General features: G+C 61.4%; 1 protein-coding gene across 3 annotated transcripts; it reads right to left on the bottom strand.

Annotated features, from left to right (window-relative positions):
* Window positions 1-106: 106 nt before the first annotated feature.
* Window positions 107-27,526, bottom strand: UROC1 (urocanate hydratase 1). 3 transcript variants are annotated; one of them, XM_019958089.2, is made up of 20 exons: window positions 27,349-27,526; window positions 22,998-23,128; window positions 22,640-22,733; window positions 21,531-21,590; window positions 21,144-21,272; window positions 20,975-21,036; window positions 19,605-19,671; window positions 19,384-19,527; window positions 18,635-18,723; window positions 17,250-17,312; window positions 16,813-16,992; window positions 15,820-15,917; window positions 15,574-15,646; window positions 14,334-14,455; window positions 11,244-11,314; window positions 10,028-10,126; window positions 8,713-8,812; window positions 5,991-6,072; window positions 1,775-1,943; window positions 107-1,131 (listed from the first exon to the last, which is right to left on the bottom strand). In XM_019958089.2, the coding sequence occupies exons 1-20, from the start codon at window positions 27,472-27,474 to the stop codon at window positions 994-996; spliced, it is 2,097 nt and encodes a 698-aa protein (XP_019813648.2). In that variant the 5' UTR covers window positions 27,475-27,526; the 3' UTR covers window positions 107-993. The 3 variants fall into 3 exon arrangements, with proteins under 3 accessions (XP_019813648.2, XP_019813651.2, XP_070633147.1); XM_019958092.2 differs by having other exon boundaries at window positions 1,844-1,943; window positions 27,349-27,525; XM_070777046.1 differs by lacking the exon at window positions 16,813-16,992.
* Between the last annotated feature and the right edge of the window lie 96 nt (window positions 27,527-27,622).

Genomic DNA, 27,622 nt, shown 5'->3' with positions numbered 1-27,622 from the left:
CATTCAGTGATCCCCTCATGGTTACAGCAGCGCTGCTGTGCTTCCAGGCATCACACCTGAGATTCTGGCAGAAAGAAGGGGCAAAAGCAGAACTGTGACACAGCCATATCAGTCCATTTTTATTACAGCTTTCCCAGCAGACCCGTCCAGCAGACTTCCACAGTCTGCTGGGCTGGAACCAGGTCAATGGTTATTCTTGATTACTAGGCAGGCTGGAAAATCAACTACTCCTTCTGTGTATATTGCTACCCAGGCAACACTGGGGTTTTGTTAGCTCAGGCAAAGGCAGAATGGCCAGTGGGGAGGAGACAGGCCATACTGTGTGGTTGAGACTAGACACCGGGGGGGGGGTCAGGTTTTTGGGGGCTCCTTGGAGACCCATCCCCAAAGTCTCTCTCAGTTTAAGCCTGTCATGGGCCCAGCAGGGCTGGGAGGACAAAGAATAAGGAACATGGTCAGAGCCAGGCTGGCCTGTGAGCCCAAGTTGTGGGTCCCTGGCGTGGACAGTTAGTCAGAGGTTGGGGGACCACAGACGTTGGATGAGAACCTGGCCAAATGAACCCTGCGCCTGGGGGAGGAGGAATGCAGGTGGCTCCGGGGGCTGGCTAGCGCCCCACTCAGCCAAGCTTCTGGGCACCAGCCCCTGGAGTCCCCTCCACAGCAGGCCTGAGCACCCCGCACTGAACGAGACCCTCACTGCCCTCCAGGTCCCCAGGGGAGCCACGTGGTGAGAGCAGAGGGCCCCCCTCGCTGCCTGGTCTGTAAAATGGGGATGCAGTGACTGCCTCCGGGGTGGGGAGACAGAGAGGGCGAGCTTGTGTGCGTGTGCGTGCCTGCTTTGTGTGTGCATGCTTGTGTGTGTGTGCACGCGTCCACACACGCCCATGTGCAAAGCTCCGGACCCAGGGGAGCACGGCGAGCAGTGGAGGGGGCGGGGAATGTGAGGTGAGGGCGGGACCCGGGGGCCAGGGCACCGCGGGACGCCCGGTCCTCTCACAGCCGCAGGGCCTGGAGCAGACGCTCGTCCGTCACGGCATGCGGCAGCGTCACCACCATGCCACTGTCCTCCCGCATCGTCTGGCAGATGACCTCGTAGGCCATGGGGCTCCCGGACCAGCAGCGGCGGGCTACCTGGGGGGTGGGAGGGGCATGTCCTCGGTGCCAGGCCCCGCCCAGCCCGCGTGTCCGCCTCCCCCACCCCGCCTGGCCCCCCAGCACACCACCTCGGCTCCGCTTCAGGTCCTCCCCAGCCGCTCCCTTCCTCCCATCTGGCCTGTGTTGTCAGGGGCCCCCCGACATGGCCCTGGCACCCCACCCGCCCCACCCGTTCCCTCCAGCCTCCCGGCCTCCAGGAGGAAGCCCAGCCCCCGTCCTGGGGGCTCCCGGGAGTCGCCCGGCGGCTCTCCTAGGCCTCCTGGTCTAAGCCTTGGACCCTTGCAGTTGGGCTCCGCAGCCCCCTCCCCATTTCACTCACATCCCGTAAACCCACCCCCATCACCGCGACCCCCATCTGTCATGCTTCCCCTTTCGGGCCCTGATATGTGGTCCCTCTGGGATGGGGCCCCGCACCACATACAGCGTCAGGACACACACGAGCGTGCGCAGCTGTGCTCTCGGATGCACAAAGACGCAGTGTCGGGAAGGGCGCACTGCCCAGGCCCCGCGGACACAGGCTGGACAGGACACAGCCCGGGTGAAGCGCCGGCTGTCTGCCGTGGAGGGCCACCCTGGCAGTGGCTGGGGGAGACACCGCAGCGGCAGGAGGGCTGCAGACCTTTCCGGAAGGAGGAGGGTCTGCAGTCTGCACAGGGGAGAGCCTTGAGGGGTGCTGGCGGTCACTCACTCCGTTGGCAACGTCCCAGCTGAGCACCCGCCTGGCCTTCTGCTCGGCATCCTCAGTCCCATCCAGCACGAGGCCAAAGCCCCCGTTGATCACCTCACCCCTGCAAGAAGCCAAAGGGTTTCAGGGTCACTCCCAGGCATGGACAGTTGGGGCAAAGGTGCTCAGCTCCAGGCGGCCTCTGCAAACCCAGTCAGAGGAGCCCTGGGGCCAGGAGGATGACCAGAGAGGGGGAGCCCTCTCATGTTGTGGAGCAGATGCTGGCCAGATAATGGTCCCGGGGAGAAGGTCACACGTAAGGTTGGTGCTGGCTGTACTAAGGAGACATCCGACACCGTGAGATGAGCAGAAAAGCGGGCAGAACTCAGCCACGAGTCCCTGGAGACAGAAAGCATCTCAGGGCCAAACAACAGGGTGGGAACTTCTCAGCCACTAACCCCACGGCCCCAGGTCTGACACGTGGTAGCGGCCGGGGCTGGGGAGGTTATGCAAACGGGAGTCCTCGCTCGGGAACTGTGGCCGAGCAGTCAGTGTCTGCAGAGTCAAGCTCTGGGTGCAGCTGCCTCTGAGGTGGGACCATCGAGCTGATGACGGGAAGTGATGTTAAGTGTCCTGGGAGACCCCGTGCACGGCGTGGGCCCTGCAGGAGCCGCGGCTCCCATGACAGGTCTTCACCATTAGCAGCCTGAGCAGCATGAAGCTGTCGCAGCCGTTTGTCCCCAAGAAACAGTGAGACTTGAGCGGGCAGGTCACCTCAGAACCCAGGCTGCCACCCCCCAGGGGCCCCATGGCACCATCACCCACAGCTGGGCAGGGACGCAGACTCCGCACCCTGACTCCAGACCTGCCATCGGGATCCACATCTTAACAGGCCCCTCGGGGATGCCCACACACAGCTGGCTTCAAGATGTGCTCTGGTGGGGAAACAGCGTCAGTATCCGGATAAAGCGAAGTCCCTCAGTCGTGTCCCAGACCCCGCGGACTGCAGCCCGCCAGGCTCCTCTGTCCATGGGATTCTCCAGGCAGGAATGCTGGAGTGGGTAGCCATGCCCTTCTCCAGGGGATCTTCCCGACCCAGGGATCGAACCTGGACAGTGCATCTGTTCCTTAGAGACGTGGTCCTGGGGGCTGGTCCCGCCCGCAGGGACCTGCACACCCTCCCGGGAGGGACCAGGGTCCACTGTCTCTATGGAGCAGAGCCTGACCGCTGAGTATCCCGCTTTGCAGTCCACCGTCCCCATCTACATGGCAGCCACCAGCTGGGACTGCGGGGCAGATGGCATGGGCCAGACCCCAGCACGTGGTCAGAACAGACGAACAGACAGGGCAGGGTGCAGGGCCTGCAGGGGACCCAGTGCTGACACGGATCGGCTCAGAAACAGGGAGCCCACATGCAGTGGAGAAACCTGGAGCGAACCGAGAAACGTCAGGGGAAACCATGACTTGGAAGCAAGAGATGCAGCTGAAGCTGGAAGGCTGCGGGGGTGGTGGTTTCCCCACTGCCTTTCCGGGAAGGTCTGCAGGAGTATCTGGTGGATTAAATTATGCACGGATTCTGCAGTGAACCTGAGGCACTTTCCCAAAGGAGCCCCCTAGGGCGTCACGACTAATGGCCTCGGTGCCAGCGCCTCACGGGCTGCGCCGTCAGAGCCTGGGGGGGCAGCCTAGTGGGGGGGCCCCCACGGCGAGCAGTGCCCCGAGGCCCTCGTGTCCTGCCCCGCCTGCCTTCTGCCGCCCTGGCTCCGATTTCAGGAATCTGGGGGCGACAGATCTGAATCCAGATCCAGCTCCACTGCCGGCTCTGGCCCCTGCCAGAGGCATCCCGTCGTCTCCAGAACGCATTCAGCAAGTTGAGCCCCGAAAGGCCGGCGCCCGGTGACGGGGCCCAATCCCTCCCTTCCTGGTTTGCTCCGGTCACGCACTCCGGTCACATTTTCCATTCATTCGGGCCACCTGACTGGGCTAGGCTCGGAATTCCAGCCTCAGAGGGCCCAAGGCCAAGCTGGCCCACGGGGACGCTCCGGAGGCTGCAGCGTGCAGGACTGGGCTCTGGAAGGCACGGCCAGGCTTGCTCCGGCCAAAACGGGCTGGGAGGTCACTTCAGAGGCGGCCAGTCTGGAGAGCTGTCCTGCTGTGCAGGGCCACAGCGCCCCCTGCTGCTGCGAGGGCCCAGGGGTCCAGAGAGCCGCGCAGGCGACACCCGCCCCCCAGCCAGGGCGCCCTGGCAGTGCAGCCTGAGCCGCCCGCTGCCTCAGTTTTCTCATCTGAGTGTTTTTTCTCCGAGATTAGGTGGGAGGAGATCCAAACGCTTGCCACATGTCCACTTGCAATAAACACCGGTTCAGTTCACTTCAGTCGCTCAGTCATGTCTGACCCTTTGTAAGCCCATGGACTGCAGCCCGGCAGGCCTCCCTGTCCATCACCAACTCCCGGAGTTTACTCAAACTCATGTCCATTGAGTCAGTGATGCCATCCAACCATCTCATCCTCTGTCCTTCCCTTCTCCGCCCGCCTTCAATCTTTCCCAGCAACAGGGTCTTTTCAGATGAGTCAGCTCTTTGCATCAGGTGGCCAAAGGATTGGAGTTTCAGCTTCAGCATCTGTCCTTCCAATGAATATTCAGAACTGATCTCCTTTAGGATGGACACCAGTTGTTCATTTTTCTCAGCAGCGAATGGGACATCGTTACTTATAACGAGAAATAAACATTTGGTCTTTGTCCACGGTTCCCAGCACAGAGCTCCTTAAACCCTTCTAATTTCCTGCGATGAGCGGGGTGAAGGTGTCTTTCATTCTGCTGATGAGGTGACTTTGGGAATTCACCCAAGGGGGCAGGGCTGGCTGCCAGAGGAGCCACCCTGTGGCCTGTGCTTGAAACCTGGGGCCCAGCCCCTGACCATCGCAGAGGGGGAAGGGCTGGAGGTGGAACCAGTCACCCGTGGCCAGTGATGGAGTCAGTCACACCCATGGAAGGAATCCTGCAGGGAAGCCCCAGAGGAGGGGCCTGAGAGGGGCCGGCTGGGGAACCAGAACACAGGCACGCGTGGCCGCGCCTGCCCCGGCCCCCACCATCAGGTGGTCCTTTGCGTGCTCACCCCGTGTGTCTCCTCTGGCTACTGATTCACACACTTTGACGTCTTTTGTAATTTTTTTCAGAAATTCCTGCCTTCCGTGACCTGCTCCAGCAAAGCAGGGCAACAGAGCCGGGGGCCGTAGGGACCTGTGATCTCCAGCTAGGGGGCGGGGGGGACACAGGTGATGCTGCGGACCTGAGACTGGAGCCAAGACACGGGGTGGTGGGCAGAGGGGGCCAGCCCAGAGGCACTGAGCCCCTAGCCAAGACACGGGGTGGTGGGCAGAGGGGGCCAGCCCAGAGGCACTGAGCCCCTAGCCAAGACACAGGGTGGTGGGCAGAGGGGGCCAGCCCAGAGGCACTGAGCCCCTAGCCAAGACACGGGGTGGTGGGCAGAGGGGGCCAGCCCAGAGGCACTGAGCCCCTAGCTGTGGGAGGTGGTGGGCAGAGGGGGCCAGCCCAGAGGCACTGAGCCCCTAGCTGTGGGAGGTGGTGGGCAGAGGGGGAGCCCAGAGGCACTGAGCCCCTAGCTGTGGGAGGTGGTGTCGTCTCCAGGCTGAAAGCATGGGGCCGGAGCTGAGCTGAGCTTCAGGACACCGGGTGCTGGAAACGCCCATGGGCTGAAACCTGGTTCAGAATTAGGGACGACCTCAGGAGGGCACTCATCTATGGCCCAGGAGGGAGCCTCCCAGAACCCCAGCTGGTCCGTGGCTTGGGCTGGAGATAGGCTTGGCTGGGCAGTGCGGGGCCAGGAGCCAGGGAGCCCAGATCTAGGTTCCCACCGCCCAGCCCAGCCACCCCGGCAAAGTGAAAGGACGGGGCCAGGATGACTCTGAGGGTTCCCTGGACAACATCTGCCACAGCAGCAAGAGAACCACACAGGACAAGATGACTCACGGCGTCCTGCGAGAGGCAGGAGACTGCACGGGTGCAGGCTGGCCAAGGCCCCCACGTCCAGTTCACACAAGGAGCCCTCAGCGGAGAGAGCTCAGAGAGACAGGCGCAGGACCTTGGAGGGCCCCCCGAGACTTCCAGGGAGCCCCCACCCGCGCCACTGGCCCTCGGGAACCTTCTTACCAGCCAACACCCCCGCCGTTGTGCAGAGCGATCCAGGTGGCTCCACGGAACGCGTCGCCCACAAAGTTCTGCACAGCCATGTCTGCAGAAAGACAGCGCGGTCAGCCCCGGGCAAGGCGGCCAGCCTGGGCCAGGGTCGGGGGGTGGGGGGGTGGTCAGACAGGAACCTTGGAGGGCGCCTGTAGGAACCGCGGACACTGCGTTCTCAGAGCCCAGTGAAGCGGGAGCACCGAGTGAGTGCCCGATCCCCACTGCCACCTGCCCAGCACAGGCACAGGTGCAGCACCCCAGAGGCACTGAGGGTGGAGGAACTGCCGCTCAGGTGACAAACAGCATCAGTCCCACCCTTCAGAGAAGCACGCCAGCGGCGCGGGACAAGCTGCACACCGCAGACTGCTCCTGGGCATCACTGGGTGAGGCCCCGGGGCAGGTAACCAGACAGGACTCTGCAGGGAGACAGGCACCCACAGAGAGAAGGGAACCAAGCCTCACTCCAGTCCAAGGGCCTGCTGAGAGAGCTGCAGCTGCCCTGAGACCCAGGCCCCTGGGCCAGGGACAAAGGCCTTGGCCCCTGGTGGGCTCTTCCCCAAAGCCCCCACAGAGAAGAGGCGGGGGTCCTGGGAATGACTTACGTCTAGCGTGGGACTGTGAGACGCACCGGAACAGCTCCAGAACCTGGCAAAGGCGAAGGAGCGACCCACCCGCCCCTGGCTGCCTCCTGAGATATCAGGGCCCTGCCCACACTTTGACCCAGGCCTCAAGAAACTGATTTCAGACGTTGGGCCTTCAGAACTTCGGGGAACACGCTCCTGCTGCTTCCAGCCTCTAAGGTTTGTGGTCAGCTGTTACACTGGCAGAAGAATACCAATGTAAACTACATTAACGTCAGAGAACGTGAGAGCCGGCAGTATCATCAAGGGTAAAGAGGGACATCTCTGGTGGTCCTGCAGTTAAGACTCTGCGCTCCCAACGCAGGGGGCCCAGGGTTTGATCCCTGGTCGGGGGACTAGGATCCCATGTGTCGCATGTTGCGGCCAAAAAATGTTTTAAAATAAAAAAAATAAAATAAAGAGAGCTGGCACATGATGATAAAGAGGTCAATTTTCCAAGAAGAGACAATACACATAAACAAGGGCACAGCTGACAGCAGGGCTTTCAAGCGCCAGCAGCACAGTGCGCGAGGGCTGCAGAGGGAGCAGACAAGTGCAGTTGGGCACTGCGTCCTCTGGCTCTCGCTCATCTAGGGGACAGGGCAGCAGAAGGTCAGCAAGGATCCTGACCACAGGAAGAGCATTACTAACCGACTTCACCCAGGTGAGATGTAGAGAACAAGCCCCCAGGACTTCTCTGGTGGTCGAGTGGCTAAAACGTCATCTTCCTGGTGAGATGCTAAGACCCCACGTGCCTCACGGCCAAAAAACCAGAACATAAAACAGAAGCAGTGCTGTAACCCATTCAATAAAGACGGTCCACATCAAAAAAACCTCTGAAAATTTTTAAAAAGAAAAAAAAAAAAAACAAGCCCCTGAGTAACAGCAGAATACACGTTCTTCCCAGGGGCATCAAGAGGGATCACCTTCGAGGCCACAACACAACCCTTAACACAAGTTTAAAATAACAGGATGAATACAAAGCTCTCAGACTATAATGGAATTAACTCATAAATCAGTAACAGAAAGATAATTGGAAAATCTCCCCAAACTTGAAAATTTAAAAAGATACTTCACAATAATCCATTGTTCCAAGAGGATGTATCAAAGGAAATTTAAAAGTGTTCTGAACTGAATAAAAACAAAAATATATTTTTCAAAAAATCGGTGAGATGCAGCTAAGGCAGCGTTTAGAGGGAAATTCATAACATTAAAACATTTCTATTAGAAAAGAAAACCTCATGAAACTGGAGAAAGAAGAGCAAATTAAACCCCAATAGTAAATAGGAAAAAGATCATAGTAAAAATAAGAGTAGACATCAGTCCATTTGAAAGCAAAAAAGTAATAGAATAAAATCTAACTAAAAACTTCTTTGAGAAGATCAATAAAATTAAAAAATGCCTAGCCAGGCTGATCAAGGAAAGAGAAAGACAGAAAAGACTAACATCAGGAAAGACAGTGTGAACCCCACAGATATTAGAAAGATAATAAAGGATTATGATTCTATACCCATCAATTTCACAACTTTTATGAAATGGACCTATTTCTCAAAGTGATGTGGATTGGTGTTCCTGGGTGTCCACTCCTTCCCCGGGGATCCCATCCATGACGGAAGGAGCCTTGGTTGCTGGGGACAAGAAAGCCCCCAGGAGCAGAAGGCAGAAGCTCTGTGTGGTGGTTAACAGCCCCTCACAGAACCCCGCCTGGGGGAGCCAACGTGACTCCCACACACAAACTCAGTGCATCCTTCACAACAAAGAAGGACCTGCTCTTGGCTCCTCGTCACAGAGGAGGACCCTGAGGACCTTCTGAAGACCACCTGGCACGTGATGGGGTGCGCCCAGGTCTCGGGCATGCACTGGCCCGGTCCACCGGCTCCTGCTCACATTTACAACTGTGTCCCGTGTCCCAGAGCCACCTCCATCATGGGCTGGTCACCCTGGGCCTTGCCCCCTCAGAAGCCAGCAACCTTTTCCACAGCACCGTGACAGACTGAATGAACCACTTGATTTTTACATAAAACTCAAACCCAACAGAAAGAAACACTGCTTAGACGCCCTGTCCTCCTCACCTGCACAGAAGGCAGAGCCGTCGTAAATGTTGGAGGTCTCCCGAAAGGGGCTGTCGGTGCCACTTACGTCATGGTGGTCTCGGCTCAGGACCACCGGCGCCTGCGGTGTGGAAGGGCATGAAAGGTCAGAGGCGGTGTCCACTGCCTGGCCCGGGGCAGAGTTCAAGGGTCAGGCCACGCCAGACGCCCTTTGGACTTCCCTGGGAAGCAGACCCTCTGCAGGAGGGCGCAGGGGGTTTCCAACGCCCCCCACGACCGCCCAGAGATGCCCCTTCTGTCCACCCGGAGCCCGTACGCCCCCAGGTGCTGGCTCTGAGTCGCCGCTACCGTGTCCATTCACCACGCCCACTTTATGGAGCCCCCATCTCAGGGCTGCAGAACAGGCAGGGGTTTCGGCTCTCACCGGAGGTCGCAGGAGCTTCCCTGCGCTTCAACAAGCCGGGCCTGACCCCGCTCTGCACGGGATCCCCAGCCCAGTGCGCTGGCACGGGGGACACTCACGGCTCCGCCTGCAGCACGGAGCCCAGTTCTGACCCTACGCGCGCTCCTCGCTCACTTTATCCGCGGAGCGCCGCGCGCTCAGAGACCGTGGACTGATGGCCTTGCCCGCGCATCCAGTGTCCTCCACCTGCACCGGGCGGGACCCTGTCTGCCCTGTGCTCCCCCCAGAGCCCCGCGTTGCAGCAAGGCTTGCACCTGGGTGGGTGGGGGGCGGCTCTCAGGAAGGAGGGGCGTAGAGGGAGGGGTGGGGATGAAGAGGCGCCGTGTGCGCATGCGCTGAGCGAGGTGCCCAGGGCTGACTGGAAGGAGGCGGGAGGAAGGAGGGGCGGAGAGCGAGGTGGGATGAAGAGCCGCTCTGCGCGCATGCGCCGAGCGAGGTGGGCGGAGCTGACTGGAAGGAGGCGGGAGGAAGGGGGTGGCGGAGGATGGGAGGGGGCGAAGAGGCGGCAGGTGCGCATGTGCCCGAGCGAGGTGGGCGGGGCTGGCCGGAAGGAGGGGCGAGGAAGGAGGAGGCGGAGAGGGAGGGGGGATGAAGCGCTGTAGCTGTAGCGCCACACAGCTAAACAGCCCACAGCTGTAGCGCCATGTGCGCATGCGCTGAGCGAGGTAGGCGGGACTGACAGCTAGGGAGACGGAGACGCGGTTGGGGTTGCAGTGATGCGAAAGGGACAGTTCAACAAAGACAGCCAGAAACACTGGAGGGGAAGCCACGCTTTGAGGTTACAAGGCTCAGAGATGGCCCCTGACTGCCCAGTCTCACGGCAGGGCCCACAGCAGAGCCCGGGCCTGAGGGCTGGCCTGGCGGGGCGCCCACCTTGAGCTCCCCACGGGCGATGGCTTGGTTGAAGGCCACGGCGATGGCCACACGGCCTTTCTGGTCCGAGTACAGGATCCTGGCCTGGGAGCCCACCACCTGTGGTGAGAAGGGTGGTGCTCAGGAGACACGCCCCCCAGACGCTGGCCGGCAGTCGCTGAGTCCAGCCCCCACGCCCGGCCCTGTGCCTAGTGCAGTCTGGGGGTGTCTGGTGCGGATGTCCCTCCTGACCGGTCACCGCAGGGCTAGCCCAGGGGCCCCAGGCTGACCGGCGTCTCCTGGGAGGTGACTTACTGTCTCCGTCAGGCCCCGCCCCCATCTCCACCTCCTGCCCCACCCTCCCCAGGCCCAGGTCTTCAAGTCCAGCGGCGATCGCCGTGGACATCTCAGGCACTGGGTGGTTGGCATGAGGGGTTCTGTGGAGAAACACACGTGCAACCACTGGTACAGGCGGCGGCGGCAGTCTGGGTGGACGGGGTTGGACTGGGAAGCCCAGGGCGGGGGCCACCACTTGGGGCAGGCGCGGCTGAACCGCAGGCCAAGGGCCCACTGGTGCAGACGTGGCAGCGTCCAGCCATCAGAACCAAATGCCCGTCCCTTGTTTGGTCTGGGCGCATCCGGCCGGCTGCCTCCCTAGGCCTGTGCACTGGCTGGTCCCTTTGCTTCCCAAATGTCACCACCCCGCCCCCCCCCCCCCCCCGACTCAGCCCCACTTAGGCCTGAACTTGCAAGTCAGCTCCTCAGAGACACCCTTCTGCTACACCGCCCCCACCCCCACCCCCAACTCCCCGGGTCATCTGATGTGTGGTCACGCTCACAGGCACAGAAATACCCATCAGCCCTGCCCTGGCCCCGCAGAGGTCGTGCTCCAAGCCTCGCACCACAGCCAGGGGCCATACTACCTCCAGTATCTCCACTGTGCAGACGGGAGGGGAGGCCCAGAGAGGCCAAGCCACTCACCCCAGGTCACACAACTGAGAAATCAGGAGGCCTGGCTCCAGGGCCCTGCCGGGCAATGATGGGAGGAAGGACCTACCTGACCCAGGTTGCTGCCCCAGAGTCCAGGCCACCTTCTGAAAGGCCCCGGGCTTCTCTGTACAGTGGCCCCTGGGCGAGATGGCCAGTAGGGACTCCCCAAGCTGTTCAGGTGGTGAGCAGCATTTCACCTGGGGCAAGGTCCACACCGCCACTCCCGCCCCCCAGCTGGAGCCCTCACCAGCTGGTGCTTGGCAGCCTCCTGGATCCAGCGGATGTTGTCCACGTACTGGAGCTTCACAGCCGGGGTCACTGCAGGCAGGGGAGGGGGTGTCACAGGTACCAGAGCCCCTGCCCCACAGTGGGGGTGCACACTCCCGCTGCAAGGCCACTGGGCTGAGGCACCCATCTGCACCCACCACTGGACCCCGAGCAGAGTCGGGGTGCCCCCATCCCCAGCTCCCCACCAGCCCATCCGACTTCCGGCAATGGCAGTGCCAGCAATCGGGTGAGTCAGGGCCCGACCCGCAGCAAATATCTAAGGAGCATCTGCTGCGTGCCAGGCACCAGAGCCAAGACTACTGCGGGCTGAGAAGGAAACAAGTGCAGTTGAGACTGGGGTAGGGGGTCAGGGGGACCAGAGGCCTCTGTGGGGAGATGACACTCAAGGCAAGTCCTAAATGCTGAAGAGGAGCCAGCTGCATGGAATTGAGGTAACAGCATTTTGCAGAGGGGGCAGCGAGTACAGAGGCTCCGAGGCTGACAGATGCTAGGCCTCTCGAGGTAGGACAGGCTGGCAGTTAAGAGTGGAGGGCTGGAGAGGGGGGTCCGCCAAGGTGCTCGTGGGAACAGACTGCTAAATCTGCAGGAATTCTGTGAGCCTGTGGTTTACAGATGTCTATAAAGTTTCAGTCAAATACACTGAAAACATTGTATTAAAAATGAAAGTAATGTTCCCACATCACTTAGTGATGTCCCCGCCCCTTACTAGGAGCTGTGCCCCGAGGTTTTCTGGCTGGTGGACACCCTGATCCCGCTCCACGTGGAGCCTCGCTTGCTTGAAATCACCCCTGGAGGGTGGTTATGATGGGAACACCAGCAGTTGCCCGGCAGGTTGAGGGTCTGCAGCTGCACCAACATCCGGAAGCTGGAGGAGGCTCCGCCCAGATCACGATGGTGTGATCACTCACCTAGAGCCAGACATCCTGGAAGGCGAAGTCAAGTAGGCCTTAGGAAGCATCACTGTGAACAAAGCTTTTGGAGGTGATGGAATTCCAGTTGAGCTATTTCAAATCCTAAAAGATGATGCTGTGAAAGTGCTGCACTCAATATGCCAGCAGATTTGGAAAACTCAGCAGTGGCTACAGGACTGGAAAAGGTCAGTTCTCATTCCAATCCCAAAGAAAGGCAATGCCAAAGAATGTTCAAACTATCACACAATTGCACTCATCTCACATGCTAGCAAAGTAATGATCAAAATTCTCCAAGCCAGGCTTCAACAGTATGTGAACCATGAACTTCCAGATGTTCAAGGTGGACTTAGAAAAGCCAGAGGAACCAGAGATCAAATTGCCAACATCTGTTGGATCATCAAAAAAGCAAGAGAGTTCCAGAAAGAAAAACATGTACTTCTGCTTCATTGACTATGTCAAAGCTTTAGACTGTGTGGATCATAACAAACTGTGGAACATTCTTCAAGCGATGGGAATACCAGACCACCTTACCTGCCTCCTGAGAAATCTGTATGCAGGTCAAGAAGCAACAGTTAGAACCGAACATGGAAAACAGACTGGTTCCAAATTGGGCAAGGAGTGCATCAAGGCTGTATGTTGTCACCCTGCTTTATTTAACTTATATGCAGAGGACATCATGAGAAACGCTGGGCTGGATGAAGCACAAGCTGGAATCAAGATTGCCAGGAGAAAAATCAGTAACCTCAGATAAGCAGATGACACCACCCTTATGGCAGAAAGCAAAGAAGAACTAAAGAGCCTCTTGATGAAAGTGAAAGAGAAGAGTGAAAAAGTTGGCTTGAAACTTAACATTCAGAAAACTAAGATCACGACATCCAGTTTTATCACTTCATGGCAAATAGATGGAGAAACAATGGAAACAGTGAGAGACTTTACCTGGGGGGGCTCCAAAATCACTGCACATGGTGACTGCAGCCAAGAAATTAAAAGACGCTTGTTCCTTGGAAGAAAAGCTATGACCAACCTAGACAGCATATTAAAAAGCAGAGACATTACTTTGCCAACAAAGGTCTGTCTAGTCAAAGCTATGATTTTTCCAGTACTCATGTATGGATGTGAGAGTTGGACTATAAAGAAAGCTGAGCGCCAAAGAATTGATGCTTTTGAACTGTGGTGTTGGAGGAGACTCTTGAGAGTCCCTTGGACTGCAAGGAAATCCAAACAGTCCATCCTAAAGGAAATCAGTCTGACTATTCATTGGAAGGACTGATGCTGAAGCTGAAACTCCAAAGCTTTGGCTACCTGATGCGAAGAACTGACTCACTGGAAAAAACCCTGATGCTGGGAAAGATTGAAGGCGGGAGGAGAAGGGGACGACAGAGGATGAGATGGTAGGATGGCATCACTGACTCGATGGACATGAGTTGGAGCAAGCTCCGGGAGTTGGTGATGGACAGGGAGGACTGTCCGTGCCGCAGTCCATGGGGTCACAAAGAGTTGGATGCGACTGAGCAACTGAACTGAACTGAACTGCCTCCGCTTCCTCCGGAGCCAGTAGGGGTGACTCCGCCCACAAGGTGACCCCGCCCACAAGGTGGCTCCGCCCATCAGGCTCTCCTCCTGGGTCCCCTGACCCTAAGCCCCTGCCACTCAGCCCACTCAACCCAGATGTGGGAGGCAGGGTGAAACTGGGCCCGGAGGATTTACAACAAGCTGCAAAGGCTGACCCACCACTCCCAGAGAAGGCTGCCTGGGCCCAGGGAGAAGCCGCAGAGCAACAGGGCAGGAGCTGTGACAGGCAGGGGGCCGGGGAGGTGCCATAAAGAAGTGTGTCCTCTTGCCCCGTCCACTACACAAAGAGGGTCTGCGGCTGGGCCAGGGCCACCCAGGGCGGGGCAAAGCCACGTTGTGTCCACAGACGGCCTGGGGCAGCTCTGACATGGAAACAGCAGAGTGGCCTGGACACGTGGAGGGGGCAGCACAGGGCCGGCTACAGGAGCCCGAGCACCGTTGACAGGCAACCCCTGAGAATATGCCCTGGGCTCACGGTGCCAGGCGGGGGACCCTGCGTCCAGGCTCCCAGCACTGCCAGCCAGGGGCGCCACCCACACGTCAGCATCTCCAACCGGCAGCCTCACCTCCAGCAGCAACAATCTCCTCCAACGCAGACGTGGCCAGCCGATCTGTGACCGCCAGGTCCTGGGGGTCTCCCGAGGTGCACACCCAGCGGAAAGGCCCAAAGCCCTGGGAGAAGATGTCCCTGCAAAGGCAGATGGCTCGTCACCTGGGGCTGGCCGGGCTGGGGCTGGGGTCAGCATGGTCCAAGGTCAGGGAGGCCGCAGATGCTCCAGAACTGACGGGGTGAAGGCTGTGCACGAAGTGGGTATATGCGCATGCGCAGGCCCTGTGTCGTGAGTCGGAGCATCGGCGACCGGCAAGGTTGCCGGAAGCCTCTCAACCAGCACGTGCAGCGGTCCCCACCCTGCCTGCCCCCTCCATCACCACAGCGTCCCTCCCAGAGCTGCAGCTTCTCTGGCTGCGGGAGCAGGGAGCCGGGACACAGACAAGCAGAACTTCCTAAATTGAGGTTAGAGACAACCCAAAAACCAGGCAGTGCTCGTGAGAATGCACAATAAACAGAAACTCGGCCCCGTTTGCTGTGAGCCGACCTTCGAGGGGGCTCCAGACAGAGGGGCGCAGGCCCTCCCTAGGCTCCGTGCCCACCCAGCCTCTGCTGGGCTCCCTTCCTGTTGCCCCCTGGGCAGTCCCCGCCCCCCAGGCCTGTGGTCATGGCCCCACTCTGGCCCTGTCCCCTCCCACGGGGGGGGGGGGGGGGTGCTGAGAAGGGTGTTGGCTTCTCTCACCCACCCCAGCCCCCGCCGGGGTCCCCTCTGCTGCAGACCCGGGGGCTTCCCACCCCGCCCGGCTGCCCCAGCCCGGACTCCACCCTGTCCTCTCCCTGCAGCAGCTGCCCTGTCCCCGCGAGTTCAGACCCCCGGTGGCCAGGAAGGCACAAGGGCTGCAGGGATCGGGCCCTTGGCCACCCGCTCAGGGCTGGGGCGCGTGCCTGGGGGATGCACAGCTCCTCGGCCACAGCGTGCAGGACCTGGGGGGTAGGTCAGCCCTGAGCACCCGTAGGTTGGAGTGTTCTCCGGAGGCGACCTCAGGCATGGCCTCCACCCCCGTCCTCTCCCTGAGGCCCTGCACAGACTCTCACGTTTTCAGCTCCTCTCCCCCTGCCTGTTGGGGTGGAAACCCCATGACCCAGGCTGAGGCCACCTGGGATCAAGCACAGGTCTCAGCAGGCGGCCTGGGCAGTGTGAGCAGATCTGCTGGCCTGCGCGTCTAAGGACAGACGCCGGGAGCGTCCCCACTCACCCCATGATGTGCTGGACGTAGGAGGGGTAGCGGAACTCTGTCCTGTTGGCGCCCGGCTTCCCCACGTCGGCCCCTGTGCGCACAGACGGGGCCAGAATCACCGGGAGAGACCGAGGCCTGGCGAGGCGGAGGCCTGGCAGGGCCACCCCCAGAAGGCATGCCAGGGCCCATCCTGCTGGCCACACCGACGGGCCGGCCAGGACTGCAGTGAGGCGAGTGTGCCTGAGCCCCTCCTGCCTCTCTCACCGGCTCTCTGGGCCTCCAGGAGGAAGGCGTTGCCATAGTCCCAAAAGAAGAAGTGCTCCCGGGCCAGCCTGTTGATGGCTGACACGTGCCTCCGCAGGCTGCAAAGAAGCCGTCAGCAGTCAGCGCCAGCGCGAGCACCTCTGCCGGGAACCCTTTGGACTTAGCTTGCTGCGGACTCCTCCCCATGGGACTCCTCCCCTCCGGACTCCACCCCATCAGACTCCTCCTCTGACTCCTCCCCTTCTGACTCCTCCCCATATGATTGCTCCCCCTTTGGACTCCTCCCTCCTGACTCCACCCCCTTCTGACTCCTCCCCTCCTGACTCCACCCTGTCAGACTTCTCCCCTTCTGACTCCTCCCCTCCTGACTCCACCCCATTCGGGCTCCTCCCCTCCTGACTCCACCCCATCGGACCCCCTCCCCTTCTGACTCCACCTCTCCTGACTGCACCCCATCGGACTCCTCCCCTTCTGACTCCACTCCTCCTGACCCCACCCGACTCCTCCTCTACTGACCCCGCCCCTGCCTGCTCCACCTCCAGCGCCTCCCACTGGGAAGCCCCCCACCCCTGGGGTTCCTCAGAGCCTCTCCCCCTTCAGGGGAGACACTGCAGGCAGTCACTCAGCTAGTGCCTACAGGTCCCAGCCAGCCAGGCGCGGGGCCCAGGCTCCGTGCTGAACAAGCAATGACCTCTTCAGGAAGCACCTTGGGCTGCCCTCTACCAGCATCTACTTAGCACCCATAGGTGCTGGAAGCTGCCCCCAGTATTTTGCAAATGTAACCCCAGCCCGCCCCCAACATCCCCACGGAACAGCACACTCATGACCCTGTCTGACAGAGGCGGGACAGAGGAGCAGAGAGGTTAAGGGTCTGGCACAGGCCACACAGCTGGCTGTGGGAGAACCAGGCGGAGGCCGGAGCCACGCCGTCCACAGCCCCAGCAGGCCGTGTGCGCCCCCATCCCTTGCGCGGGCAGCCCCGTCCGGCACCACCTCTCCTGGACCAGGCTTTTGAAGGCAGTGGGGTCAGAGGCCATGAGGCCCTGGGCCTCTGCGAAGCCCAGCTGCACGGGGTAGTAGCCACCGTTGAACGGGTTGTGGCAGGACGTCTGGTCGGACCCCAGGTCCACCAGGAGTTCCCCCGTCGTGTCCAGTTCGTGAACCAGGCGCTCCCTGCGGGGAGACGGCCGGTCAGGCCGGGTACTGCCAGCAGCCGAGCTCAGGGCCCAGCCAGGAGGGCGCACGTGCTCCCAGCCCACAGGCCCCGTAGCCAGGCATGGGGCTCATCCTGCACCCCCTGGTGGGGGTGGGGGGGTCTGCCGCGAGCTGTCCAAGGATCAGGGCCGCGACAGCCAGGAGCCCCAGACCAGTGTTGGGGCCGCGGCCGAGGGCTCACTGGGGGTCCTCAAGGCGGCCAGCTCGCCACTCACCAGAGGTCCACCACGTTGCCATGGTAACCAAGACTGAGCACCTCCTTCCTCTTCCTTGCTTCCCTGCAAGGGGCAGGACAGGCGGCCCAGTCACACCTGCCCAGGGCAACACCCCAACACCCCGCACCCCGGCGCCCAGCTGGTGAGGACGCAGAGGCCCGGGAGGCACCCACAACACCGCGTGAGTGCAGGCCTGGGGACCTACGAGGCCCCCGGCCGAGGGGCACAGGGGACCGGGGGCCCTCCCCGAGGACTTGTTGACAGAGGTGCAGCCCCGCCCCCGCGAGGCCCAGAATTCCTTCCGGAGCATTAGAGTCCTTGCTCCTAGGGCTCTCAGAGGGATCTTGGAAGAAGCCGCTCAAGGCGACCCTCAAGTTGCAGACGGTTTGAAAGATGATTCTGACCCTGATTTGGAAAAACTACAGCATGTCTGGGGGACAGGAGACCTGAACGCATGAAAGCAGCTGTGGAAGCATTTGTTACTCTGATTTGGACTTGCGCGTGTGTTTCTGTGTGTGACTGTGGGAGCGAAGTGCCCAACCTTTGTGTGAGTGACAAAAATTCAGAGATGACAGAAACGTCACAGTGGCTGGACGTGTGTGTGTGTGCGTGCCCATGAGCATCCAAGTGCGTGCGTGTGCGTGTGCAAGTGTGTGCGTGTGCACCTGTGTTCCAGATGCACCCACAGGGTCAGAGCCAGATCAGGTTAAGACCCTCTCTGCCACACGAGGAGTTTAGAATTTCTCCAGTAATTAATGCAGGGTTTTCAGCAAGTTTTCAAAGATCTGTGTCAAAAGAGTCTCCAGTCTCAGTAATGGGAGTATTTCTAAACTCTGTGTGTCTCTAGACAGTGTCACCTAAGTTCCCTTGCGCCCCTGGGCAGGTCTAATCACAGCAGGTGAAGCCCTCTGTGCCGAGGCGAACTCCCCACACAGGAGGCGCCCAGCTCTGCAGAGCAGTCAGTTGAGAGAATGCTTCACAGACAGCATCTGAGGAGCAGCCTCCCGGTGGCCCTGCCTGTCCCCATCAAGAAATCTCAGCAGATGGCATGCAGCTGGGAAGGGTCCTGGGACCCCGCACTAGCCTTGGACGCCCTGGGGAAGAGCCGCAGGTCCAGACGGATCCTGTGGACGTTCAGCAGCCCCGATCGGCACCTCCTGTGTGCCAGGCTCTGGGCTGGGCGCCGAGGCACAGAAGGGAGAAACGCAAGACACGGTCTTTGCCAAACCGTGGCTGAGCTGAGGGGCCGCCCGCAGGATGACAGACGTCTGTGAGACCGCATGTGTGGGCAGCGCGGACGCACCCAGGCACCCCACACTCCCAGGAGCCACCAGTGAGAAGCAGAGATCAAGAGTTCCCAGCCCACACTCCCCCAGGTGTCACACCTGAGTCTTTCGATGCAGCGGTCCAAGCTGTCAGTCACTTCCATCAGCCAGCCTTGCCTGTGGCGTTTCATGAGGGCCGCGCCGTCCACCTGGGACCACGGGGCAGGGGTGAAGATCACCCCCTTCCCGACAGGGCAGGGCGGACCCTACGAGCTGCTGCAAGTTGCCTCCTCCTCCACGTCAACAAACCCTGACTGCACTCAGGGAGACGCTGTGCTCCAGCTAATCCCAACTGCCCTCTCACGCCTTTTCTCCACCCTTGTAGATGACAACATCCATGTGAGCCATCTGACCAACGTGGGAAAAGGAGTTTCTATGGCATTATTTTTCTGCTAGAGTCAGCCATTGCTGGCATTTCCCCTTCTGTCTGCCTTGAATATAGATGAGGTGGCTGGAGCTGGGGAAGCCACTTTGTACCCAGGAGGGAAGCTCAAGAGACTACAGATGTTGGCCCTCCTCCACTCTTCCCCCTGACCTGACAGCTCCGTCCAGATGGGGGGGGGGGGCGGTCTCTGCTCTTATTCACAGGTTTACCGTCTCCTGGCTGGACCCCAGGGCCCCAAGGCAAGGGAGGCTGGGTCCTGGGAGCGTGGGTCCTGGCAGTGATGGGCACTTGGAAGGCAGGGGTGTCTGCTGCCGTGGGACCCACGCTGGGATGGGAGGATTTGGGAGGGCACAGGCAAGAGCAGGGAGGGTGAGGGCGTCAGGGGGGCTCTCGAGGGGGTGGGGGGCTGCTCCCGCGGGCTCACCTCTGCGATCACACCGATGCACCCCACGATGACGGCGGCTTTGGCCTGAGCCCCACTCATGCCACCCAACCCGGAGGTGACAAAGACCTTGCCCGCCAGGTCCTGGAGCCCTAGGTAGCGCCGCCCCGCATTCAGCACAGTGAGCTGAGGGGGAGGAGGAGGAGTCACCACCCACGCTCGCTCAGCCCCCCAGTCCCACGGCCCCGCGGCCCGCCACTCACCACCGTGCCATGGACGATGCCCTGGGGGCCGATGTAGCAGTAACTGCCTGCCGTCATCTGGCCGTACCTGCCCGCGGACGCAGGGGCGTGAGCGGGTGCTGGAGTGGCGTCTCCCCACCCCGCTCCCCGGGGTCTAAGGAGCTCTGTTGCCCCACATGCATCGGCGTTCTCCTTAAACAACAAAAGGAGGCACTTCCCTGCCGGTCCAGGGGAGTCCACCTGCCAAGGCAGGGGCGTGGGTCTGATCCCAGGTCTGGAAGGATCCCACGTGCCTCAGGGCAGGTGAGCCCACAGGCCACAACTCCTGAAGCCACCACCCAGGCCCGCGTGCCCCGGAGCCACCCCAACGAGCAATCCCTGCTCGTGGCAACTGGAGGAAGCCCGCACGCAGCAACACCCGCGCAGCCAGAGATGAGCTCATTAATTAGTCAAAACAGAAGCCTGTAGGAAAGGCCAGTCCCCTAGTTTCTGGCAGAGTCGGGGCACAGCACTCGAGAGGTTGCTGTCATTTACACAAAGGGCCCCGTTCTGACGACCAGGCTGGCAAGGACCTCTCCACACATCAGCACCCGCGGTGAGCCCCACTGCAGGCTGCAGGAGCCGCTGTCTCTGCCGGTCAGCGGGCAGCTCCGCAGGCCACAGAACAAGGCTCCCGGGAGTGAGCCCCCGGCCTGCTGAGCGCTCTAGGCTAGATCATGGGAGGAGGTGCCCACGTGCACCGCGCGGTGGCCGTTCAGCATCTGCGTCTTCAGCCCCGTGACAGGAGATGAGACTGCGCTCCCCGAAGACTTCGGGGACCCAGTCCGCCAGCCCCCAGCAGCCTCCCTGGTCCCTTCTCTCCTCTGGATTGAGGGCGGATCCTGGATCTCACACACCCAAACTCCAAGCCAATCCCAGAACTTGGGCCAAGCACAGGGCCTCTGGGAACCTCCACTTCCTCTTCTGATAAATGGGGCATGGGTTATCCTTGTCGTGCAAGCTTGTGTGAATAGAACGATTGTGTAGACACAATACACACCCACCAGGGAGGCGGGTAAAGCCCGCCATGGAGCGTGCTCCCCCAGGGTCCCATCCACTCAGGCAGTGTCACACTCATTCTCACACAGCTCGGGGGCCAGAGCCATCACCACGCCCCCTTTGCAGCCAGGACCTGAGTCCTTGCAAAAAATAGGATTCAAATTGCATGTTCGCTCACTCACACGTGTATAACAACTTCAGGGACATCCATGAAAACAAGCGGGAAATGTGTAAATACGGAATCGTGCTATAGAGCTTTGATGGTGAGGGCTTTTCAGAGCTGAAGCCACGATCGCTGCGCTGCTCTAAGGTAGGGCCTGGGCAAGGCTGCGTCATGAACCAACAGCACTTACATGGTAACCCCCATGGCAAAGAGCTTCTCGTACTCTGTCCTGGAGGAGTAGTTGGGAATGACCTGCAAGAGAGGGGTGGGCGGAGGGCTGGGGGCCGCGCCGTGGCTTTCGGGGGCGACGGCTCGGCGGGCGGGTGGCGGCTGGGCCTCCCTGCGGCCCCGGGACCCACCATCCCATTGGTGATGACCAGCCTGGGGGCCTCGGGGCTGCTGGGAAAAAGGCCAAGCGGGTGTCCGCTGTACATAACCAGCGTCTGCTCCTCGGTCATTTGGGCCAAGTAAGACATTGTCAGCCAGAACTGCAGGAGAACAAGGCACAGGGGTGGTGAGGGGGGTCCCCACACTGGCCCCAAGTCCCCCCACGAGGCCGCCAACTCCCCTCCAGTGGCCCCACCGCAGGACCTCTGACCTCTGGGCTCTCGGGCATCAGGGAGGCAGAGCCCGAGCCCCTGAGCCAGTCTCAAGGTGCTTCCAGGCCGGAGGCTGGGGCGGAGGTAGGTGGTGGACTGGCCTGTGGTGGGGACCCCCTGCCTGCCCGCACAGTCCGGGGTCCATACCTGCGCCCAGTTGCTGAACACCTGCCCGTTTCCTCCGTAGGTCACGAGCTCCTGGGGAAACTGTGGAGGATGCGGGGCCGCCTGAGATGTGGGTGTGGGGAAGGAGGCACCCAGCTTGGCAGGGTTCAGGGGTCATGGCCCCCCGCCAAGTGGCTGATGGCCCTTGGAGGAGGAGTGGGGGGCTGGGGGGGAGACCTGGTCAGGGCTCAGCGGAGCGCTCACATCCTGGGACCCTCCTGCCCTCAAGCAAACTCTCAGGTCCCCCTGAAGGCTGTCCTCTTTCGAATAGGCTGCTGCAGGGCGCGCTGGCGCACAAGGACGCCGGGACAGGCACGTGTGGCCAGACCCACGTGGACCAGCAGGGTCACAGGCCTGCTCTGCCAGCAGCCTTTGCGCCTGAGCCACAGCCCACGGGACAAGCTCTAGGCAGGACACCCACCGCTGGTTTCCAAGACTTGGTGGGGAAACAACGCTATAAAACATCTTGATTTTATACTGATTCCACGTTGTGGTATTTTGGATATACTGCAACCAACCACAGCATTCAGCCCGTTCCTTTCCAGTTTTCACGTGGCTACCCACTCCCGTGTTCTGGCCTGGAGACTTTCATGGACAGACGAGCCTGGCAGGCTGCAGTCCAGGGGGTCGCAGAGTCGGACACGACTGAGAGACTAAGCACGCACGCATCGGACATAAAGCGACACCTTCTGACGCCAAGGCTGGTGTCGTGGTGCTGATGCTGTCGTAACGACCAAAGAGGGAGCGCCCGGGAGACGGCGATAAGCCCTCCCCACGCTGGTTTTGCAGCTTCTCTCGGGGCTTCCCTCATAGCTCAGTTGGTAAAGAATCTGCCTGCAATGCAGGAGACCCAGGTTCCATTCCTGGGTCAGGAAGATCCCCTGGAGAAGGAAAAGGCTACACACTCCAGTGCTCTGGCCTGGAGACTGTATAGTCCATGGATCACAGAGTTGGACATGACTAAGCGACTTGTGTATGTATCGAATCTGTCACTGCGTCCAAGTAGAAAGCTTGCAAGTGTTGTGAGTGCTGGGTGTGTTTCGCATGCTGAGTTCCCACTACCCACCCCGCCCGCACGTCCGGGCCATTACCTGAGCCACGGCCGGGTCCAGGTTGTTCATGATCATAAGCATGATGGCTGCAGCCGCCCTTGTCCGGCAGGGATACCGCTCCACCGGATAGGCCCTGCAAGGGGTCTAGCTGCCAGGCCCGTCGAGGGGCAGGCGCCTGGAACGTCGGGTCCCGCCTCGGCCCGGCCCGTCCCCTGGCCCTGCCAGTGCGGATGGCCAGCCCTGGCATCAGCAGAAGGCGCCCCCCCTTGGAGCTCCCACCAGAGGAGGTGCTCTGGGCCAGCCCCTCCCCACCACTGGACAGGCTCCAGCCCGGAGGAGGCGCACTTCACAGCAAGGTCTCTGTACCAAGGGGACAAGCCGAGCCCACGGCACTCACCTCATCTCCAGGTCGGGGCAGAAGCGGTACATGTAGATGTGGCCGTAGAGCCGCAGCTCCTGGGCGAACTCGGGGGCCAGCACCTCCTGGACATCCGGGGGGAAGTAGCGGAGGGCGTTCTTCAGCGCCAGCTGGCGGGGCGGTGGGGGGGAGTGGTGAGGGCGGCAGGGTGTGCAGGCTCCAGGCGGAGCTCTGCCCTCCGGATGTGCCCCTGTTCCACTCAGGAGGCCCAGGGCCCAGCCCTGAGACTGCCCAGCTCGCACGCCAGCCATTACCCTGTCACCTCCCGCAGGAAGCCTTCCCTGATTGCCCTCCAGCTCTCTGTCGGCTGCCTTCCAGTCCCTCCCTCTGCATGCTCACCAGGCACCAGGCCGCTTGAGCCCCGGCAAGGGCCAGAGAGGGACATGGCCTGCGGCCTGGGCTACAGTGGGAGGGGCTGCTTGCCTCCCTGGGGGCCCCTCCCCGGGCTGAGCATCTCCACATGCTCCAGAGTGGGTTTGTTCCCTTGCTTCTTAGTCTTCCCTGGGCTCAAGGAGGGCGAGTGTCCGGCCAGACCCCCCTACCCCGCCCTCTCCCTCCCAGCACCCGGCAGGGGCCTGAAGGCAGGGGAGTGGGGTGACGCCCGGGTGTCAGGGGTGGACACTGAGGCCATGCGTTCAACCAGCCGACCCTGCAGAACAAACTCCTTTAAGGAGCGCGATAAGGAGCTGATGTGAACGTATTCATTCAACACAAATCCACCAAGGGGACAGGGAGCTCGAGCCTCGGGCAAGATACTGACCGGGGGTGGTGGAGGCGACAGGAGAGGAGCCTGCGGCCCGGCCTGGGCCCCGAGGCACCAGGTGGGCAGGGCAGAGGGCCGCCCCGGAGACAGAGAGCTGGGCCGGCCAGAGCCAGGTGGCCGGGGGGCTGAGGACAGAGCCCGGGGGGGACAGCCTGCCCTATGCACCCCAAGTCCAGCACCACACATCAAGGGTCCCCTGGGGGCCAAGGGGTGCATGGGATGGGTGGGGGAGAGATGATTCTGGAAGAAGTCGAGGGCGAGAAGGGCAGTGAGGAAACCCCAGCTCAGGAGTGAGGGGAACTTGAAAGGTTTGCGTGGCGAGTCCCTGGGTGACTTCAACATAGAATAAAAGCGCATGGCTCCTGCTCTCTGGGGAAAAACGATCAGAAATGTGTGTTTCTCCCTCGCAAAAGGTGGCTGGGGATCTGCCCGCAGGGGGCTCCCGGGCTCACCAGAGGGTCAGGCGCGTCGGGTGGCCACCGCAGTGTCTCTGGGTCTAGTTTCCGGCGTGTTCCCGGTGCCACTTCTGGCCCAGCACTCCAGGGAGGGAGCCCCGATAGGAGGGCCCCGAGGAGGAACGTGCACGCTGCACGCAGCGATGGGGTGGGAGGGGCACGGGGGGCACGGGGGGCACGGGGGGGCACGGGGGCACAGGGGGCACGCGGCAGGAAGCTGCGGACTCGGGTTCAAGGGCAGGTGGGGCCCGGCGTGAGCTGGAGGTCAAGCCCTTCAAGGTCAGGTCTGGCCCATGACACAGAGACTGCGTGCTTTTTTTTTAAATCGGTGAACAGCCTATAATCAGAGCTCGCAAGCGAAAACGAAGCTTGACAGAAGTTTCAAAAGCAACACGTCACAGGCACACAGTCACCCTCCCGGTGGGGCGCTCGACCTACTACACGGGCCCGAACTCCCGCCGGACTCTGGCTTCCTCTGTTCCCTTTTCTAACGATCTGACAGACTGGGCCTGTCTGAGCCCCACACCCCTGGAGCCCAGCCCCAGGGGGTCCTCACCAGAACCGGGCTGAAGTGAGGCCCGCCAGGTCCAGACTGTGAGTCAGGCTCTTCCTGGCGGGGCGGGGGGCCTCTCCAGAGACTGTGCCTCGGGGCCCAGACCCCGGCACCCCAGTCTGTCCCTGCGGGTCCCCGACCCGCACACGCACCTCTCTGAACTGCAGTCTCCTCTTTCGGAAGACGAGCAGAAGGCACCGCCTCACAGGGCTGCCTGGGGACCCGGCCGAGTGGAGGGCAGCACCTGGCAGGCATGTGCTGCCCGGGGCCAACGGCCGGAGTGACCGTCTCCACGCTTATGGCTTCCACACAGGGCGTCTGTCCACCCCCAGCTCCATGTGGGCCTCGCTCTCTGTGGCCAGTGGGCCAGCCCCTGTCTGACGCAGTGCCCAGAGGTGGCATTCAGCCTCTCTGTGACCAGGCAGGGCCTGGCTTCCCAGGTCCACACCCAGCTTGGGCCTACACAGGGCTCGTCCACCCAGACCCGTCTCCACATGGTCACTCACGACCTCCAGAATAGCCTCCAGCTCAGATTCCCCAGTCTGGGAACCTTGCCCCTGGCGCCAAGACCAGCTCATCCAAGAAGCCCTTCTAGGTTTGTTCTGCCCACTGAGCTCTTTCAGGGTGTTGGTTCGGCACACACTCTCGTTCGTTCATTCAGCAGAAGACTCTGGCGTCACCGAAGACCCAGAAGTGAGCCCCCGAGGCCCCGCTCTCCAGAAGCTGCGGGCACTGTGTCCGCGGCGTGGGAGGTCTCCGGACCTGGGGTGTGAGTCCAGCACAGCCCCCGAGGGTGGGGTGTGGTTTGGGGTGAGGTCACCAAGAGCAGCTGCGTGGGGCGGGGGGGGGAGGAACGCGGGGACGATTCTAACGGATGTGAAAGGACTCTCCCTCTGCCCCACAGCCAAGCACACTCTGCAGGTGACCAGAAATCTACTTACAGAAGCCCCAGTGCTTAGGCCACCTATGTGGAGAGCTGAGTCACTGGGGAAGACCCTGATGCTGGCAAAGATTGAAGGCGGGAGGAGAAGGGGACGACGGAGGACGAGATGGCTGGATGGCATCACCAGCTCGATGGGCATGAGTTTGAGTAAAGTCCGGGAGTTGGTGATGGACAGGGAGGCCTGGCGTGCTGCGGTCCATCGCAGAGTCAGACACGACTGAGCGACTCAACAACAACTACTCACAAAAGAACTAAGAGGGGAGCACATTTTCGTTCATCCAGACCATGAACTTCAACAACAACACACTGATGAGGAACAGCCTCAAAAGAAGCCAGCCTGTGTGCACAGCTCCCACTTAGAGATTCGAGAAGGACACACACATCTGTGTGCACCAGAATGTGTCTAGAAGGAGACACCAAAAATTATAGAATGTTATAACACGTGACTTGCGTCTCTCTTATAACTACCTCTAAAAGCTCATGTTGACATTCAAAGGGACGTTTAAGTAAAACAGAAAAGCAGCCCCAGGAAAGTGAAGGTTGTGGCTGAGGACGCCGGGACAGGTTTGGGACGGTCCAGGAGACCCCTGGGGGTCCTCCCGCAGGCGTCACCCCCGGGGACTGGATGTATGGTTCCTCCAGGGCCCGCCTCCCCGCCCCCCCTGCCGGCAGCCCTCAGTTCAGTCCCACTAGGGTGCTGTCGACCAGAGTCCCCCCAGACCCTGGCCACAGGCTGAGGGCTTGGGCCCACGAGACACCCCCACTTCAGCCCCCGATCACATACCCCAGTCGTCACCGGTGCTCGCGAACAGCCAGTGAGAACTGGGGTCCCGGCCCCTCGGGTTTGGTAATCTGTTAGCACAGCCCCTAGAACTCAGGACACTCTCTCTTTGGTATTTGTATTGAAAGGATGTGATGAAGGGTGAGCTGATGAGCAGGAACCCGGGGTTGGGGGAGCTCCCAGGTGCGCCCACCACCCCAGCACCTGCTCCGTTTCACAGACCCGGATGGTCCGACCCTGGGGAGCGGCCTTGCAAGGACTCATTCCCTCGTTCCCTGGCCTCCACCCTTCTTGGGAGGCTGGGGGTGGGGCCGAAAGGCCTAGCGTGTAATCAGAGCCTGGACCTGGTGACCAGCCCTGCCAGGAGCCCCCACCGCCCAGGGAACTGAAGCCCATTTAGGAGCTCGGTGTCAAAGACCGGGTCAAAGAGCAAACGGCAGCAGGAAGGAGGAGGTGACGGGATCCACCTACCCGTGCCTCCCCAGTCCCCAGGGCCCCGCCCCCACCCCCAGGTCCCAGGCCAGTGGGTGCTCCCGGGAGGCGCGGGCAGCAGACCCCCTGGGCCCTGGGGGCCCAAGGTCCAGGTGATGGCGCCCAGCCGTGACCTCGAGCCTCAGGGACCCTCGGTCAGTGGAGACCAGAGGCCGACGCCCCCAGGGCAGCCGGGAGGAGTAAGGCGGGTGCGATGGAGGCTGGCACGGGGGTGCCTGGCCCACAGCCACCCTCACTGGGAGCCCCCAGGGCCGGGGTGGCAGGTAGCAGCTGGTGGGAAGAGCCCTCCCAAACCTCCCAGAGGCTGAGCAGTCCTGCGGGGCAGGGGGGCCCAGCCTCTCACCTGCTCCTCAGCGGGGCTGAGGCCGGGGGTCCTGACTGGGGCGTGGGGCACCCCGGCCCGCCGGCCCCGGTTCTCCGGAAGGGGCCGCAGGGGCAGGCCGGAGCACAGCTCCTGGAGGCTGCACATGGCTGGCGGAGGCTGGGGCGGAGGCCCGCTGTGTGTGGGGGCCGCGGAGAGACCGGGTATCCTGTCCGGCGGGGCGGGGCCCTCGGGCCCACCCCCTCCGGCCCTCTCTGGGCCCCAGGCCAGGGCGAGGGTCGGGGTCAGGGCAGCG

Source organism: Bos indicus, chromosome 22, assembly GCF_029378745.1.
Source record: "Bos indicus isolate NIAB-ARS_2022 breed Sahiwal x Tharparkar chromosome 22, NIAB-ARS_B.indTharparkar_mat_pri_1.0, whole genome shotgun sequence".
NCBI classification, from domain to species: domain Eukaryota; kingdom Metazoa; phylum Chordata; class Mammalia; order Artiodactyla; family Bovidae; genus Bos; species Bos indicus.
The sequence above is the reverse complement of the archived record's forward strand: the minus strand, read 5'-3'. Positions and strand labels throughout refer to the sequence as shown.

Coding starts and splice junctions, on each gene's coding strand:
- UROC1 (XM_019958089.2), bottom strand. CDS start 27,474: ATGTGCAGCCTCCAGGAGCTGTGCTCCGGCCTGCCCCTGCGGCCCCTT. Junction 21,037..21,143: donor TGGTCATCACCAATGGGATG/GTGGGTCCCGGG, acceptor CCTCTCTTGCAG/GTCATTCCCAACTACTCCTC. Junction 16,993..17,249: donor GGCAACGTGGTGGACCTCTG/GTGAGTGGCGAG, acceptor GTCTCCCCGCAG/GGAGCGCCTGGTTCACGAAC.